We start from the raw sequence: 13,136 nt of genomic DNA on the forward strand, positions 1-13,136 counted from the left end.
GAAGAATTTTGTCGCTTGTTCTTTTCCGGTCAGAGCTCTGTAGTGGTGCGAGCGTGGATTTCATCATCTAGGCTCACAAAATCACAAGAAAATGAGCGTACCAGCATTTATCGACATAACGGAAGAAGATCAGGTACAATCTACGTTTACAATAACTCGTGGAGTAGATATAAGCGTTATATTGTCGCGGATGAGTCGCTAAATGATACCCAATCAAAAAACTTAGCATGCTCGCTAGCTAAAATGCTAACTGTCGGTCGTAGCAGCTGATATCTGCACGCTTATTGTTAGGATATGCGTGGTAAAACATTTTAAGCAAATATGTTAAATATCCTGTCATCCACATTTTCTTGTAGGTAATTTAATAGGTATATTTTTAAGATCATCGTGGTTGGGGTTTAGCGTGTCGTAAGTTTCTTTTGGGGTTTAATAATAGCTAATGTTGCTAGCTGTTTTGCCGCACATCTAAACAAACAAAGGCGTAAAAATTCTACACACACGATTCAATAGACTGGATATAGAAAGGATAATACCTTCACTCAAACAGTTGCTTGTTTCTGTCCACTATATAGCTACAGTCCATATTTTAGTCAGCCACAAAAAAAGAGATGTAAGAGTATAGATAAATAAAGTCGTCCATACCTTTTTCTTAAATATAATGTCCACTCTGATGCGAGCACGTAATTTGCCACTTTTCGTTCTCTTAAATGTTGAAATGCTCTGTATTTACTGTGTATTTTATGTATTGTTTTTAATATAAATGTATTTTGTACTGCAGGCTTCAGAGCTGAGAGCCTATATTAAATCTAAAGGAGCTGAAATCTCAGAGGAGAACGCTGAAGGCGGTCTTCATGTAGATCTGGCTCAGATCATCGAGGCGTGCGATGTCTGCCTTAGAGACGATGATAAAGGTAGGCGATGAAGAAAATTGCTGCTCCTTTTTGATTAGTTCATCCTCTTCATCCTTACCTCAGGCTTCACCTCCTGAACTGAAGGCAGGACTCGAATGCACAAGAACATGCATAAAACGTGTAATTTCTTTCAGGATATTATCAGAGTTCCTTGTTGTCAGACCATCCCATCTTGGGGACAACAAGCTGGGTATAACAACACCATCTGGTTACAACATAATTTTAGGCTCGAGTGTCTTAAAAGTCACACTCTGATAAACAGTTTGATTACATTCTCACATTGCATGAGTGTTCATTTGCTGAGTGTCAGAGTCTGACAACATTAGAGCCACTTCGTATACTTTGTCTATAAAAACACTTTTGTACATAAACAGTAGTGGAAACACACCTCCCGTCCAGGTGTGTCCTGTCCATGTTTGTTGTGGGATGCAGAGGGTTAAGTTAACTTGTCTGGTTAAATTTGCTGTCTTGTTAAATGTTTGTTTGACAATTAATGCCCTAAAATTGTGCAACAGTGTCTTAATGCTCATGGCCCCCTCTCTCTCTCCACAGATGTTGAGAGCGTGATGAACAGCATCGTGTCTCTGCTGTTGATCCTGGAGACAGACAAGCAGGAGGCTCTCATTGAAAGCCTATGTGAGAAGCTTGTGAAGTTCCGTGAAGGAGAGAGACCCTCCCTCAGAATGCAGCTGTTAGTCCCATCGAGTCCTTTCCCTGAAAACTATCAAAATAAGAGGTTGCTTATTTATTTGCAAATATATAATCTCTTTTACTTTCTGGTGTCACAGGCTGAGTAACTTGTTCCATGGCATGGATGAGAACACTCCCGTGAGGTACACAGTCTTCTGCAGCCTCATCAAAGTGGCCGCCACCTGTAACGCCATATCCTTCATCCCCACTGAACTTGATCAGGTATATACGTTCATGGTGATTAATCCGTATGACTGGCCAAAAACACTGCTGGTGTTATAATGCAGTGCCTTGGTTTACTGAGCTAGTAAACCAATATTTCTGCATTTTCTTTTTGCCCTTTGTAATTAATGTATCATATGTATTTGTGCCCATAATCAGGTGCGCAAGTGGATTGTTGACTGGAACCTGAACACAGAGAAGAAGCACACACTTTTGAGGCTGGTATACGAAGCACTTGTTGACTGCAAGAAAAGGTAAATCCACATAGGGTTTCTTTGTGTACGGATTACTTCAAGAGAAAAGAAAAAGGACAAGATAAAATTTAGACATAAGAGTGTATGAAAATGTTCTGCATAGAATATCTCAGTAGAAGCATTTTCAACAATATAATTATTTATTTTATAGCGAAGCTGCAGCAAAGGTGATGGTTGAGCTACTTGGAAGTTACACAGAAGACAATGCTTCACAAGCACGCGTTGATGCCCACAGGTAAGCTTGTAGAACTTGTTGAACGCTTGAGATTACACTTCAGCATTGTCCTCCTCAGCAGTACATTAACGCATCTGTCTGCCGTCTCTTAGATGTATCGTCCGTGCTCTCAAAGATCCCAACACTTTCCTGTTTGACCACCTGCTCACCCTGAAACCTGTTCGCTTCTTGGAGGGGGAACTCATCCATGACGTAAGTGCTAGAGATTGCATAGAGCATTTATAATTATTTATTTATTAGGCTTCTTCCGCCACGACCCGGCTGCAGATAAGCAGAAGAATATGGATGGATGGATATTTGTATATAAATGGAAACATCTGCCCCAATAACCCTCATCACAATTTGCCTTTCAGTGCCTTTCATACTCCACAAAGCACATAAAGCATTTATTTTTATAATGTTGTGTCATGACAGTACAATCCACGTCACACATGAGACTGGTTATTAAGTTTGAGTGATTCACTTGAGGAATCTAGAACATTTCTACTTGAGTGCATTCAGTCTATGACAAAAAATTATTCAGGGTGCGTCTACAGTTTTCAGCAATCTGACGTAGATAAGTCTAACAACTTTTAGCCTGTGTGAACAAAACAACAATCAAGCTGATTGTACATCATACAGTGGCATTTGACCCTCTTCTCCCTCTTCTTTTTCAGCTATTAACCATCTTTGTGAGCGCCAAATTGGCAGCATATGTCAAATTTTACCAGAATAACAAAGACTTCATTGATTCTCTTGGTAAGTAGCCATAATGTGAGCTGTTATACACATGACACATGGAAATGCAAACAGAAACCAGAAGACAAGGTAAAAAAAAAGTGTATAGATTATTAATTATATGTAATAGAAATGCACGGATGAGATTTTCTTTTAAAGTTTACATGTAGCTGAGCATCGTTTGTGCTTTGAGGAGCTAGTGTTTCTCACACAATCTTGTGCTGTGTCAGCACTACAGAAAAGTGCGTTCACGTTGTTATCGTCTCACTACTAAAGGTTTAAGTGTAATTAAAAGCTTGTGTAGGATGGACTCTCAAAACAGACCCTGTGGAGTGATGTTTGTGTTAATGAGTAGATTCCCTTACTGCAGTCTCCTAAATCTAGAAACAATTAACACAGGGAAACTCCCTGAGTCAAGACTAATTGACTGTGACTGTTTTGTGCTTAATGATCCCTGCACGTTGCTTTCCAGGCCTGTCTCATGAGCAAAACATGGCCAAGATGCGTCTGCTGACATTCATGGGCATGGCGGTGGAATTCAAGGAGATCTCCTTTGACACCATGCAGCAGGAACTGCAGATTGGAGCCGATGACGTTGAGGCTTTTGTCATTGACGGTATGAACAATTCTTGCCACGTTCCTCTCTTTCCCAAAGGAAAGTGATTGAACATGATGTGAAGCGATTCTAATGAATCATACAAGACCAATTCATTGTTTGTTCATCAGTAAGCAGAGTAGCCTATTAAAATGCATTTTTTTTCTGGTTTAGTCCCAATTTTGCATTTTATTATTCAGCAAAGAAATAAGATAAGCAAAAAAAAATTTCAGTACTCATTACGTCACTGCTTTATATAAATCTACTGGACAGATTTCAATCTATCAATCAAAACCGTCACTGAAAATATAATTTCATTTGGGTGAAAAAATGAGGTTCATGTTTTTGCTTTGTTACAAAATAATCTTTCCCCGTGTAAAATCCTTCCACTTAAACATAAAATTTAAATCTTTTATAAGGTTATTATGTTTTCCACCAGTCACGTGTTAAATCTTTAGAGCAAATGGTTTTTCCTGCCATACAACTGCAGCTGCATTTTTGTGAGGTTATTCCTACCTCCAGGTGTATTATGTCACAGCAATTTGGGATCAAGTCGGTTTGAAATCTTAAATAGCATTTTCTTTGTAACAACCACTTGATTTTATTTTTTTCGACAACAAACCTGTTGATGTAATGTCAGAACTCTTGCTGTCTTTTAATCACCTCTTACCTGCTTTTTCATTTTAGCTGTTCGGACCAAAATGGTATACTGCAAAATCGACCAAACACAGCGAAAAGTTGTTGTGAGGTATGTGATCATTATACATTGTTCTCTAAACATATTGCGTCATTATTCTGTTGTTATATTATTCTGTTTTTTGTTTTTTTTATTAAAGACAAGACTTTCTGATCACCTTGGTTGTCTTCTCACTGGTTTCAAAAGTAGAAGTGAAACAACTTTAAAAAACTTCAGTTCTGTTCATTTACAAAACTTCAGGTTTATATTCAAGGTCTCACATTTGTGAGGCTTTATTTTTTCATCTTCTTTGATTAGGGTTGCTTTTTTATCTATGTTATGCTGGAGGCTGCAGAAAATGTAATTGTTTTTGTTTTTTAAATTCAAACCTGCCTCCTTTTTGAGTGTTTAGTCATGTCTTAAACAAGTCTGTATGGCAGTGTCATTAGCTTATCATAGCACATTTATCGAGCTCTGTGTATGACTTTGGCCTGTGTCATTTTTAAAACAAAAAATTCTATCTCCACCCCTTCAGCCACAGCACACACCGCACCTTTGGCAAGCAGCAGTGGCAGCAGCTGTACGACAGCCTCAGCTCCTGGAAGGGCAATCTAGCAACCGTCAAGACCAGTCTGCAAGCCCTGTCACCTTCTGCTTAATCCCACTTTACCCCAACTGTTTAGACTGGTTCTTAGTGCTTTCCAAATTCCCAGACTGCAATGGTCGGTTTTTTATTCATCCAATAAAAGAACAGCGACAGTCAACTGTGTTGCTCTTCGTGTCTTAATCTTTTTTTTGTTGTTGTTTTATTAATGCTCAAACCAAACTTAATGTATGTACATTAAAGTGCCATTAATGGGTAATAAATGTGCAGTAATGAATCTTTTTAAACAACTACCCCATATCATTATCTAACCAAGCTGTACAGTGACTTTAATTGGGGCTCATCCTCTAGTGGGTCTCAACATCTGGTTTTAGTTAAAGGTAAGCATGGCGGTAAACCAGATGAGCTGAGGCTTGGGGTGAGAAATGGCTCTCAAGAGGAGGGTCACTTGTGTGTGAACACAAGAGAAGTGACAATGGCAGTGTGAACTTAGAATGACCCCGTCTGCTGAGGTCAGAGCTACAATACTGTAATATTAACACTTACGGCACTGGTTGATTCAGTGCCTGTGCAAATCTGAAGCTGCCCTTTGGGTTAGTAGATATACTGTTCAGCTGTGGTCAGCATGATGCATTGTGTGAGAGCATCTGAGAAGTTTAAAAATAAGTTTTGCTGTTAGATTACTGTGGCCTCGCCCATTGATATAAAGTAAACTGCCATCATTTAGCACAATAATCTGTTTCAGGCACCACTCCAGAGCATTGGGATGTGTGAAATCTAATGATATATTGCCCAGGCATTAGGTGTAAAAGGGGTCTGTTATCTCCCTGAGGGGCTATGGTTTAATCAGCACAAACTGACAAAGTGCAGAGTACTGACATTGCACCCTGGAATCTCCACCCCCTAATCTACAGTGCTTTTTCTTTGACAGTTAAACCTACAGCTGTTTACTTTTTGTATTGGACTGCCTCTAATTCTGTAAAATTAGCTCTTTAAGTCTTGCTAAGAAAATGTTTTACTAAGATTAAATGGGCACAGATGTATACATTTCTTGCTATAGTACACTGTTTTTTTTCCTGTCATACCAGAGGTCTGCTATGGCTCACTGCTCACTTCTGTCCAGCTGCCCACAGGGAGCAGCATCCCCCGTTCTTATCATAGGGCGTAAATCACAAAACACCTTCTCCGAAATATAGCCACCCGCAAGGTGGAGCACAGAGCAGATAAAATAACAGAATGTGTGCAAATTCTTATATCTTACATTCTTTCAGCATATACTCCATTTTCAGTGAGCAGTTACTTCTCAGGTACTTCTATTGTTCTGGGTAGTGGTCCTTTCCCCTTCCTGTATCTAATTTATCTCACTGGATTTAAGTAACAGTTTCACACTTGTCTTGAGATTCTTAGATGTAAGTGCTATTTACCATAGTTGGTATGCAAGCAGCATGACCACTTGCAGTTTTTAATATTTCAGTAAAGAAAAGCAAATTACTTCATATTGCATTTGGGAGCTAAGCTGCTAAATCGGCCTCTTTTGCACATTACAGCGAAGGTTATCAGAGGTGGACAAAAAATATGAACGATATCGGTTTACTCTCATATCTACGATTCAGAAGGTTAGTGGTTCGATCACTGGTTTCTCCGGTCTGCATACCAAATATCTTTGGCCAAGATACTAACCCCAAGTTGCTCTCCAGTCATCCAGCATGAATGTGTGTGAATGTTGGATAGAAAGCACTTCAAGTGGAAAGAACAAGTGCTTGTGTGAGTGAGGCAAGTTGTTTAGAGTGCTCAGAAGAATAGAAAAGCACTTTATAAGAGTCCATTTATCTTTTAGCCCTTTAGTCATTATTCTTTTTATTCCATCACGTGTATATTATTGCTATTGGAAATCAGTTTCAAATAAAATAAAACAAACAAACAAAAACACATTTGTTAAAAAAAAATGCACTGTTTAAAATATACACGGTGGTTTCCTTTCCCCTTACAAAATCCACTTATTTAGTTTGTGTGGTTTCAGAAGCTCGTGGGCTGCTTGCCACAATTTTTAAGCAATGTTAGAAGTTCCACCACAGAAAACAAGCTTGTGCTGTTTTGGAAAGGCCCTAACCCCATGTGACCCACTGAACTACTAACTGTAAAAGAAACAAAAAAGTCAAGTTCAAGTTCAGTCTCTACCAGTGTGGGCTATAACGTGTATTACAGTAACATCACATTACATTTCCCAGCATCGCAGTAATGCAAAGCATTACTTTACTAAATTTAGTAATTGCGTTACAATTATGTCGTTAAAAATGGTTCTTCAGTTATCTGTGTGCCAGGTAAATAGAAAGAAAAAAACATATTAAAAAAAATCAAATAAACATCTTTTTTTCTTCCTGAGCATCTGTGCTACAATCAGTTGATTTGAGTTCCTAAAGCTGAGTGCCAAAGCCAGCCCAGCAGCCAGACCCTGATCTTCAACATGTAACAAAAGCAGTGATGACTTTTTAAGTCCTTTAGGGCTTGTTTTTGACTTTGCTCTTTGAGATAACACATTAGCTAAAGTCTGGAATATCTAATTTTCCTTCATACCTTTTCTTTGGATTGACATTCCTCTGGGGACTCTGACAGTATCCAGAGATGTAGCCTAGTACAGCACAGAGGATCTCACTGCTGTTCAATTAGCACCATCCAGTAGGCTGCAAGATAATGTTCTGTTGTATCCTATCTCTGCTTTACATAAACACAGAGTAAGAGGCCCAGAGGCTCTGAGACAGATATTTACATGGGAGAGTGTGAAGCATAAACACTATTATAGGATGTGCTTTACCAGCCAAAAACAAAATGAAGCAAAACAAAATTTCTTCTTTAAATGTGTCCTCCCATTACTTTGTTGGTGCTTCATGTAGTCCTATTTGTTTTGTCTCTAAGGTTTCTATAGCAACTATTATTTGCACTCGAAAGGGCAAAAATTTGATGTAACCCGCATGCCTCTTCTTTGTAAAAATGACTCCAGACTCCATTACACAACACTTCCCACACAAGCCCTGTGTTTAGTGTTGTAGTGTAGTCACCAGTACTGAGAGATCTCTTGAGACAGAGTTTAGTGCTTTTAAAAGAGATCTGATGCACAGATCCAAAAAGATAGCATTGTGTTACAGCAGTAATTTGTGCCTAACCATTAAACGTGAAGATACAGCACTGTAAACATGTGAGACTCAAGCAGTTCAGATGTCTGGGCAAAGTTTATACGTTTGTCCCTTTTAAAGGTCACAAAGTAAAATGACCCCCGTAAATCAGAGTTTATGTGAGAGAACTCCTTAATCCAAGATGTGAGTGAGAAGGAAGTATGACAAATGTGTTTAATAGCTATCTTTATGAGATTGTGCCGCACAAACGCATTTATGTGTGTTTATTGCTCATACGACACATGTAAAGATATATAACAGCAGAGCCATGACTGGTATTTTTAAGGCGGAGGTGCCTTACCACTTGGATGATTTTAATGAAATTGGATACAATCGCATTTTTTTTTCTTTTTAAGCGATCAAATAATGTTTTTTTTTGTTTGTTTGTTTGTTTGCAACGCATATCAACAGCCAGTTGATGCTTAGGAGAAGAAAAAAAAAGTCCCGAAAACTATTTTTCATTGTTCATTGGGTGGAGTAACAGCCTATCTGAGTCATATAAAACTTTTTCAATACTTTGCTGTGTAAAGTTAACTTTCCCGGCTTCAGCTGCCACCTAGCGTTCACTGTTGTACATATTTGTCATACAGTTCAGGTAGGTGATTGATTGGTCGAGTCTGCCCAGGTAAACGTGAGAGATAGCTCGCCAGCGCAGGCAGTGCGAGAGTAGCTGACGACACATCTATTTTGAGTAAACAAGTCCTTTTTTAACCGGAACTTTCTTAATCTGCTTTCAGACGAATTCATCCTTCAAATAATGCTGTCATTTTTTCTTTCGCCGGAGGAACTCGGCAAGCTCAGCCGGTGTTTGTGAATATCACCGAACGTTTCCTGACTGATCTCATCCGCGCCGAGCCTGGAACACCTGACGCTCCTTTGGACTGGTTTCGTTTTGTTGACGCTGAGCTCTGTTCGTCTTTATGTAGCATAATGTAGAGGACGGAAATATTGTGATTTGTCGTTAAAGTGCGCACACAGTATTTTCCAGAAGCAGGGTCGCTGTTGGTTATCATCTGCCTTCTGTACTCTTAGTTATTGTCGCGCGATTGTCAGTGCGCAGGTGCGCTCATGGCAATGTTGCTTCATCTGTTTGTTCTTTTTCAATTTTTCACCTGTGGAGATCTGGCCTTTGTGGGGCAGTTACCTTCCGAAAATGAAGAATCACAAAACCAAGGTAAGATTTTTATTATACTTTATTTTAAGAATTTGATTCTTAAAAGTTCGTGTTACCCTGTATACATCCCGATATTGTAGCTTTCCTGGAAATAATCTCTTTGGATCCGCCCAGTGTTTGTAGATGAGGGGCACGCAAATTCTTTCCTGGGTCGCCACCTGCTGTTTAACCGGTTTGACTTTGAAATGTTCGTACCTGGAAACTTGGAAAGGGAGTGTATTGAAGAAGTCTGTAATTACGAAGAAGCAAGGGAGGTGTTTGAAAACATCCCAGATACAGTTAAGTGATGCTGATGGGTGGAATCAATAATTAACAATTGAGAGGGATTGCCATGTTGATTAATCTTTTTGTTTGTTGGTTTGTTTTTTCAGGAAAGATTTTGGAAGGAATACACTGCAGGTAAGAGGGGGAATAAGAAATACTTCAAGTTTATATAAAATGTGTCATCCAGGAAGTTTGTTGATGAAACTATGACTTGACTGTAGTTGTTGTTGTTTGTGTAAAACCTGTTTCACCACACACCAATGAATGCATGGTAAATGTGAAAGTACAGATTATATACGTTAAATCAGTCAAACTGAATTCCAATTCATCAGTTCTCTTTCCATCCAATTAGTAATTTAGACTATTTTTGTATTCAGTTTACAGATGAGTGAGAAATTAGTGCTAGGCCTCACATGGAAAAGATTCCCTGTTTGAGGTCGGGAGGGGATAAAAACACCCTCAGGAGGTCACATGCGAGTATGATCCTTATGTCAGTTTGAAGCTGGAATAGTTGGAACGATTATGTCAGGGAGGGGATCCAGTCTGAGATCTGCTCCAAATCTAACACACAGCTTCATCCACTGTAGCAACCCAGCCAAAAGTACCTATATTAGGTGCTGGGCTAACAGTTGATTGTTGCTCAAAGAAGTTATGACATTTGAGTTATATATATTTGTGTATATATAACTCAAATATAACTCAAATGTTGTATATATTTTTTTCTACTCACCAAGTCATTCATTGATCCCGTCATGTCGTCATAATGGTTGCAAGGAAAAGATCAATCCCGCTCATTAGAAATGCTTCATCACAAGATACCGGTGATCGCTCAAAAGCTTTGTATTGATGTACGTTAACTATGCCACCTACCCTTTATTATTCACCTATCAGATATATCAGATGTAAATGAAATGATGGTTGTCTACTTGGTAATAACTTGCACTGCCATTATGAAACAAGTTTGACACTTCCTCTGTGCTTTGTGATGATTCATAGACAAGGGTGGCCGCTCTTCACGTGTTGATGTGGTAGCTCTTTTGGTGGGACTCATTGCTGGTGGAGTGGCCATTGTTATCTTTGGCATCATTGTATGGCTTTTGTGTCAGCGCAGATGGAAGGGTAACTTAAGCCATGAAAGGTGAGTGAGAAGAATTTGTGACACTGTCCCAGTATGTCTTTTTCACCTGTTTATGAGCATTATTCTGCCAATTATTTTCTTCTTTAGTCATTGTTTCTAAAAAGTAAAACAATGCATAAATTATGTGTCCATTTCCCAAATCTGATGAAAGCAGAATAAATAGAAATAACTTGTAATATTTTTCATAACCCAAAAATAAATGAAATAACCCATTCAGTTTACCATGATTATGAAAGAGTCCAAAGTACTCTGGATGTGTATTTTTCTTTGCACTCATTGAGTTTTAAATAGTGCTGCTCTTCTGTTACCCCTTTTTGCTACACCAACTGTAGGTTATATAACAAGAACAAAGATGACTTTCACCTTTGATACTTGCACTTTGAGCTTGAAGTACGTCACAAGTGAATGACCACTATGCTCCTCACAGTTCCATTAGGGTGCGCCAGAGGAGGAGTAATGCTTCTCTAATAATGCGAAGGCTAGAGGAGGTCTCCCTGCACCCTGTGCCTCCCTCCGATGACCCACCCGGGCTTCCTTCCTATGAACAGGCAATCGCGAGAAATGGGCCGCATGACGCCCCACCTCCTCCTTATCCTGGGTACGTGCATGTTTGTGCTTTTGTTGCAGTCCATGATGCAGTTTTATGCTGGGTTTTTTGTTGTTGTTGTTTTTAAAGATATCTTTTCTCTTTCTTTTAGCTCACGAATTGGGAGTACTCGGCAGTAGGCTTTCAGTGCAACACGTGTGCACGTCTGTGAGAGGACAATTAACAGCTAACACCTAAACTGTGCAATTATGATGTATCAATTTGTCAAATATCACAAAATACTAACTTTCCTCGATTAGCCTCCCTTTTTCCTCTTTTATATTTATTTTTTTCCTGGTCTGTTTGGATAGTCTTTTCTTTATTTTTTTTTCTTAAATATTTTTCTTGTTCCACCTTCTTGATCTCCTAGTTCCAAACATTTGATTCTTCTTTGTAATATAACTGAAATCTTGTGATGAATAAGCTTTCTAAAATATTTTATCCACTTTGCTGCTTTATCAAGATGAAAATGAAGGAAGAGCTGCTTTGTACACAGCATGTATAGTGACACTGAGCGCAAGATCATGAAGATGTTTTATTATACAGTGTCAACTGTAATAAAACCGAGATGGACGGATTTGTGTAGTCATGCAGCTTCATACAGCTGTTGCTCCTTCAGAAGGAAAACCTGCAATACTGCTTGTACTTGTCTGATGGTAATGTTGACGTAACTGGAAAAAAAAAAAACTTTTACAAATACTCCCTGTGTATTTAATGCACTGGTCTTCCAGCATACCTTTAATATTCACTGCATATTTTCATTGTTTTTGTAAACATAGGCAGATCTTTTTGCTGTTTTACAATATGTCAAAAAACATCTGCATGTTTGAACTAATGACTGTTCTCCCAATGTGAATTTGTTTTTGTTTTTTTTTTCATCTACATTGTGATAATATTTTTTTAATGCAATACAGATATGTGGAAGCACAGGCTTCACAAAATATTTCTATTTATCTAGAACATTTAATTAATTTGAGTGAAATGACGTCAGCTACTTAACTGCAGTTTTGATAAGGATCTCACACTCATTGTGTCCCTGTAAATTATTGCAAGGCCTGAGGGGTTTCACAGAGCCTCCTTTTCCTCTGAATGGATTTCAGAATCTTTTTTTCCAGGTCTCCCTTAAGAAGAAAAAAAACCCGATTTTAATCTCAAGGGACTTCCTGGTTCAAAGATTAAAAAATTTGTATAAACAGATTTTGAGAATTTATTAATATAGCTATGTTAAAGCTGATCTGATGCAGAAGTATTTGAAATGGAAGTCTTTTATATTCCTTTTTAATTAAAATTGCTATTTTAATTAACTTGGTCTTGTCTTTTGGTGTGTGTGTCTATGTATGACTTTGTGACATGAAAACAGCAGTTGCAGGAGCCCATGGCTGTTATACCAAGTTGCCTTGCAGTAGATGTTAGGAGCTATTTTATGTGTTCCTGTTTCAGTGGATATATTTAGGGTGTAAATCAGTATTAAGAACAATGATGGATACGTCAGTATCATTTTTATTTTATTATCTATTGCTCAATATGGCTTTCTTTCCTTTATCAGCACACTGTTTATGCTGTTCCCAGGGTAATGGTAAATGGCCTGTATTTGTATAGCGCTTTACTAGTCCCTAAGGACCCCAAAGCGCTTTTACACAACCAGTCATCCACCCATTCACACACTGGTGATGGCAAGCTACATTGTAGCCACAGCCACCCTGGGGCGCACTGACAGAGGCGAGGCTGTCAGACACTGGCGCCACCGGGCCCTCTGACTACCACCAGTAGGCAACGGGTGAAGTGTCTTGCCCAAGGACACAACGACCGAGACTGTCCAAGCCGGGGCTCGAACCGGCAACCTTCCGATTACAAAGCGAACTCCCAACTCTTGAGCCACGATCGCCCCTGTGTAGTCTCT

At 38.9% G+C, this 13,136-nt stretch overlaps 2 protein-coding genes across 2 annotated transcripts; both read left to right on the forward strand.

Moving 5' to 3' along the window:
- The first annotated feature begins 15 nt into the window (after positions 1-15).
- Positions 16-5,064, forward strand: eif3m (eukaryotic translation initiation factor 3, subunit M). The gene is made up of 11 exons (XM_085452852.1): positions 16-133; positions 779-911; positions 1,464-1,602; positions 1,700-1,823; positions 1,983-2,077; positions 2,229-2,312; positions 2,405-2,504; positions 2,969-3,050; positions 3,502-3,645; positions 4,312-4,372; positions 4,836-5,064. Exons 1-11 carry the CDS (start codon positions 92-94, stop codon positions 4,957-4,959), a joined length of 1,128 nt encoding a protein of 375 aa, XP_085308978.1. The 5' UTR covers positions 16-91; the 3' UTR covers positions 4,960-5,064.
- Positions 5,065-8,701: 3,637 nt separating this feature from the next.
- prrg4 (proline rich Gla (G-carboxyglutamic acid) 4 (transmembrane)) lies at positions 8,702-12,536 on the forward strand. Its single transcript, XM_085452854.1, has 6 exons — positions 8,702-9,248; positions 9,363-9,526; positions 9,620-9,647; positions 10,509-10,650; positions 11,078-11,248; positions 11,349-12,536. The coding sequence occupies exons 1-6, from the start codon at positions 9,143-9,145 to the stop codon at positions 11,374-11,376; spliced, it is 639 nt and encodes a 212-aa protein (XP_085308980.1). The 5' UTR covers positions 8,702-9,142; the 3' UTR covers positions 11,377-12,536.
- Positions 12,537-13,136: the final 600 nt, after the last annotated feature.

The sequence above is a fragment of the Copadichromis virginalis genome, linkage group LG1 (assembly GCF_057382275.1).
Source record: "Copadichromis virginalis isolate Kocher_CV1m ecotype Utaka linkage group LG1, C_Virginalis_male_GT1.1, whole genome shotgun sequence".
In the NCBI taxonomy this organism is placed as follows: Eukaryota; Metazoa; Chordata; class Actinopteri; order Cichliformes; family Cichlidae; genus Copadichromis; species Copadichromis virginalis.

Coding starts and splice junctions, on each gene's coding strand:
- prrg4 (XM_085452854.1), top strand. CDS start 9,143: ATGGCAATGTTGCTTCATCTGTTTGTTCTTTTTCAATTTTTCACCTGT. Junction 9,249..9,362: donor TGAAGAATCACAAAACCAAG/GTAAGATTTTTA, acceptor GGATCCGCCCAG/TGTTTGTAGATGAGGGGCAC. Junction 11,249..11,348: donor CCACCTCCTCCTTATCCTGG/GTACGTGCATGT, acceptor TCTTTCTTTTAG/CTCACGAATTGGGAGTACTC.
- eif3m (XM_085452852.1), top strand. CDS start 92: ATGAGCGTACCAGCATTTATCGACATAACGGAAGAAGATCAG. Junction 1,603..1,699: donor CCCTCCCTCAGAATGCAGCT/GTTAGTCCCATC, acceptor CTGGTGTCACAG/GCTGAGTAACTTGTTCCATG. Junction 1,824..1,982: donor TCCCCACTGAACTTGATCAG/GTATATACGTTC, acceptor GCCCATAATCAG/GTGCGCAAGTGGATTGTTGA.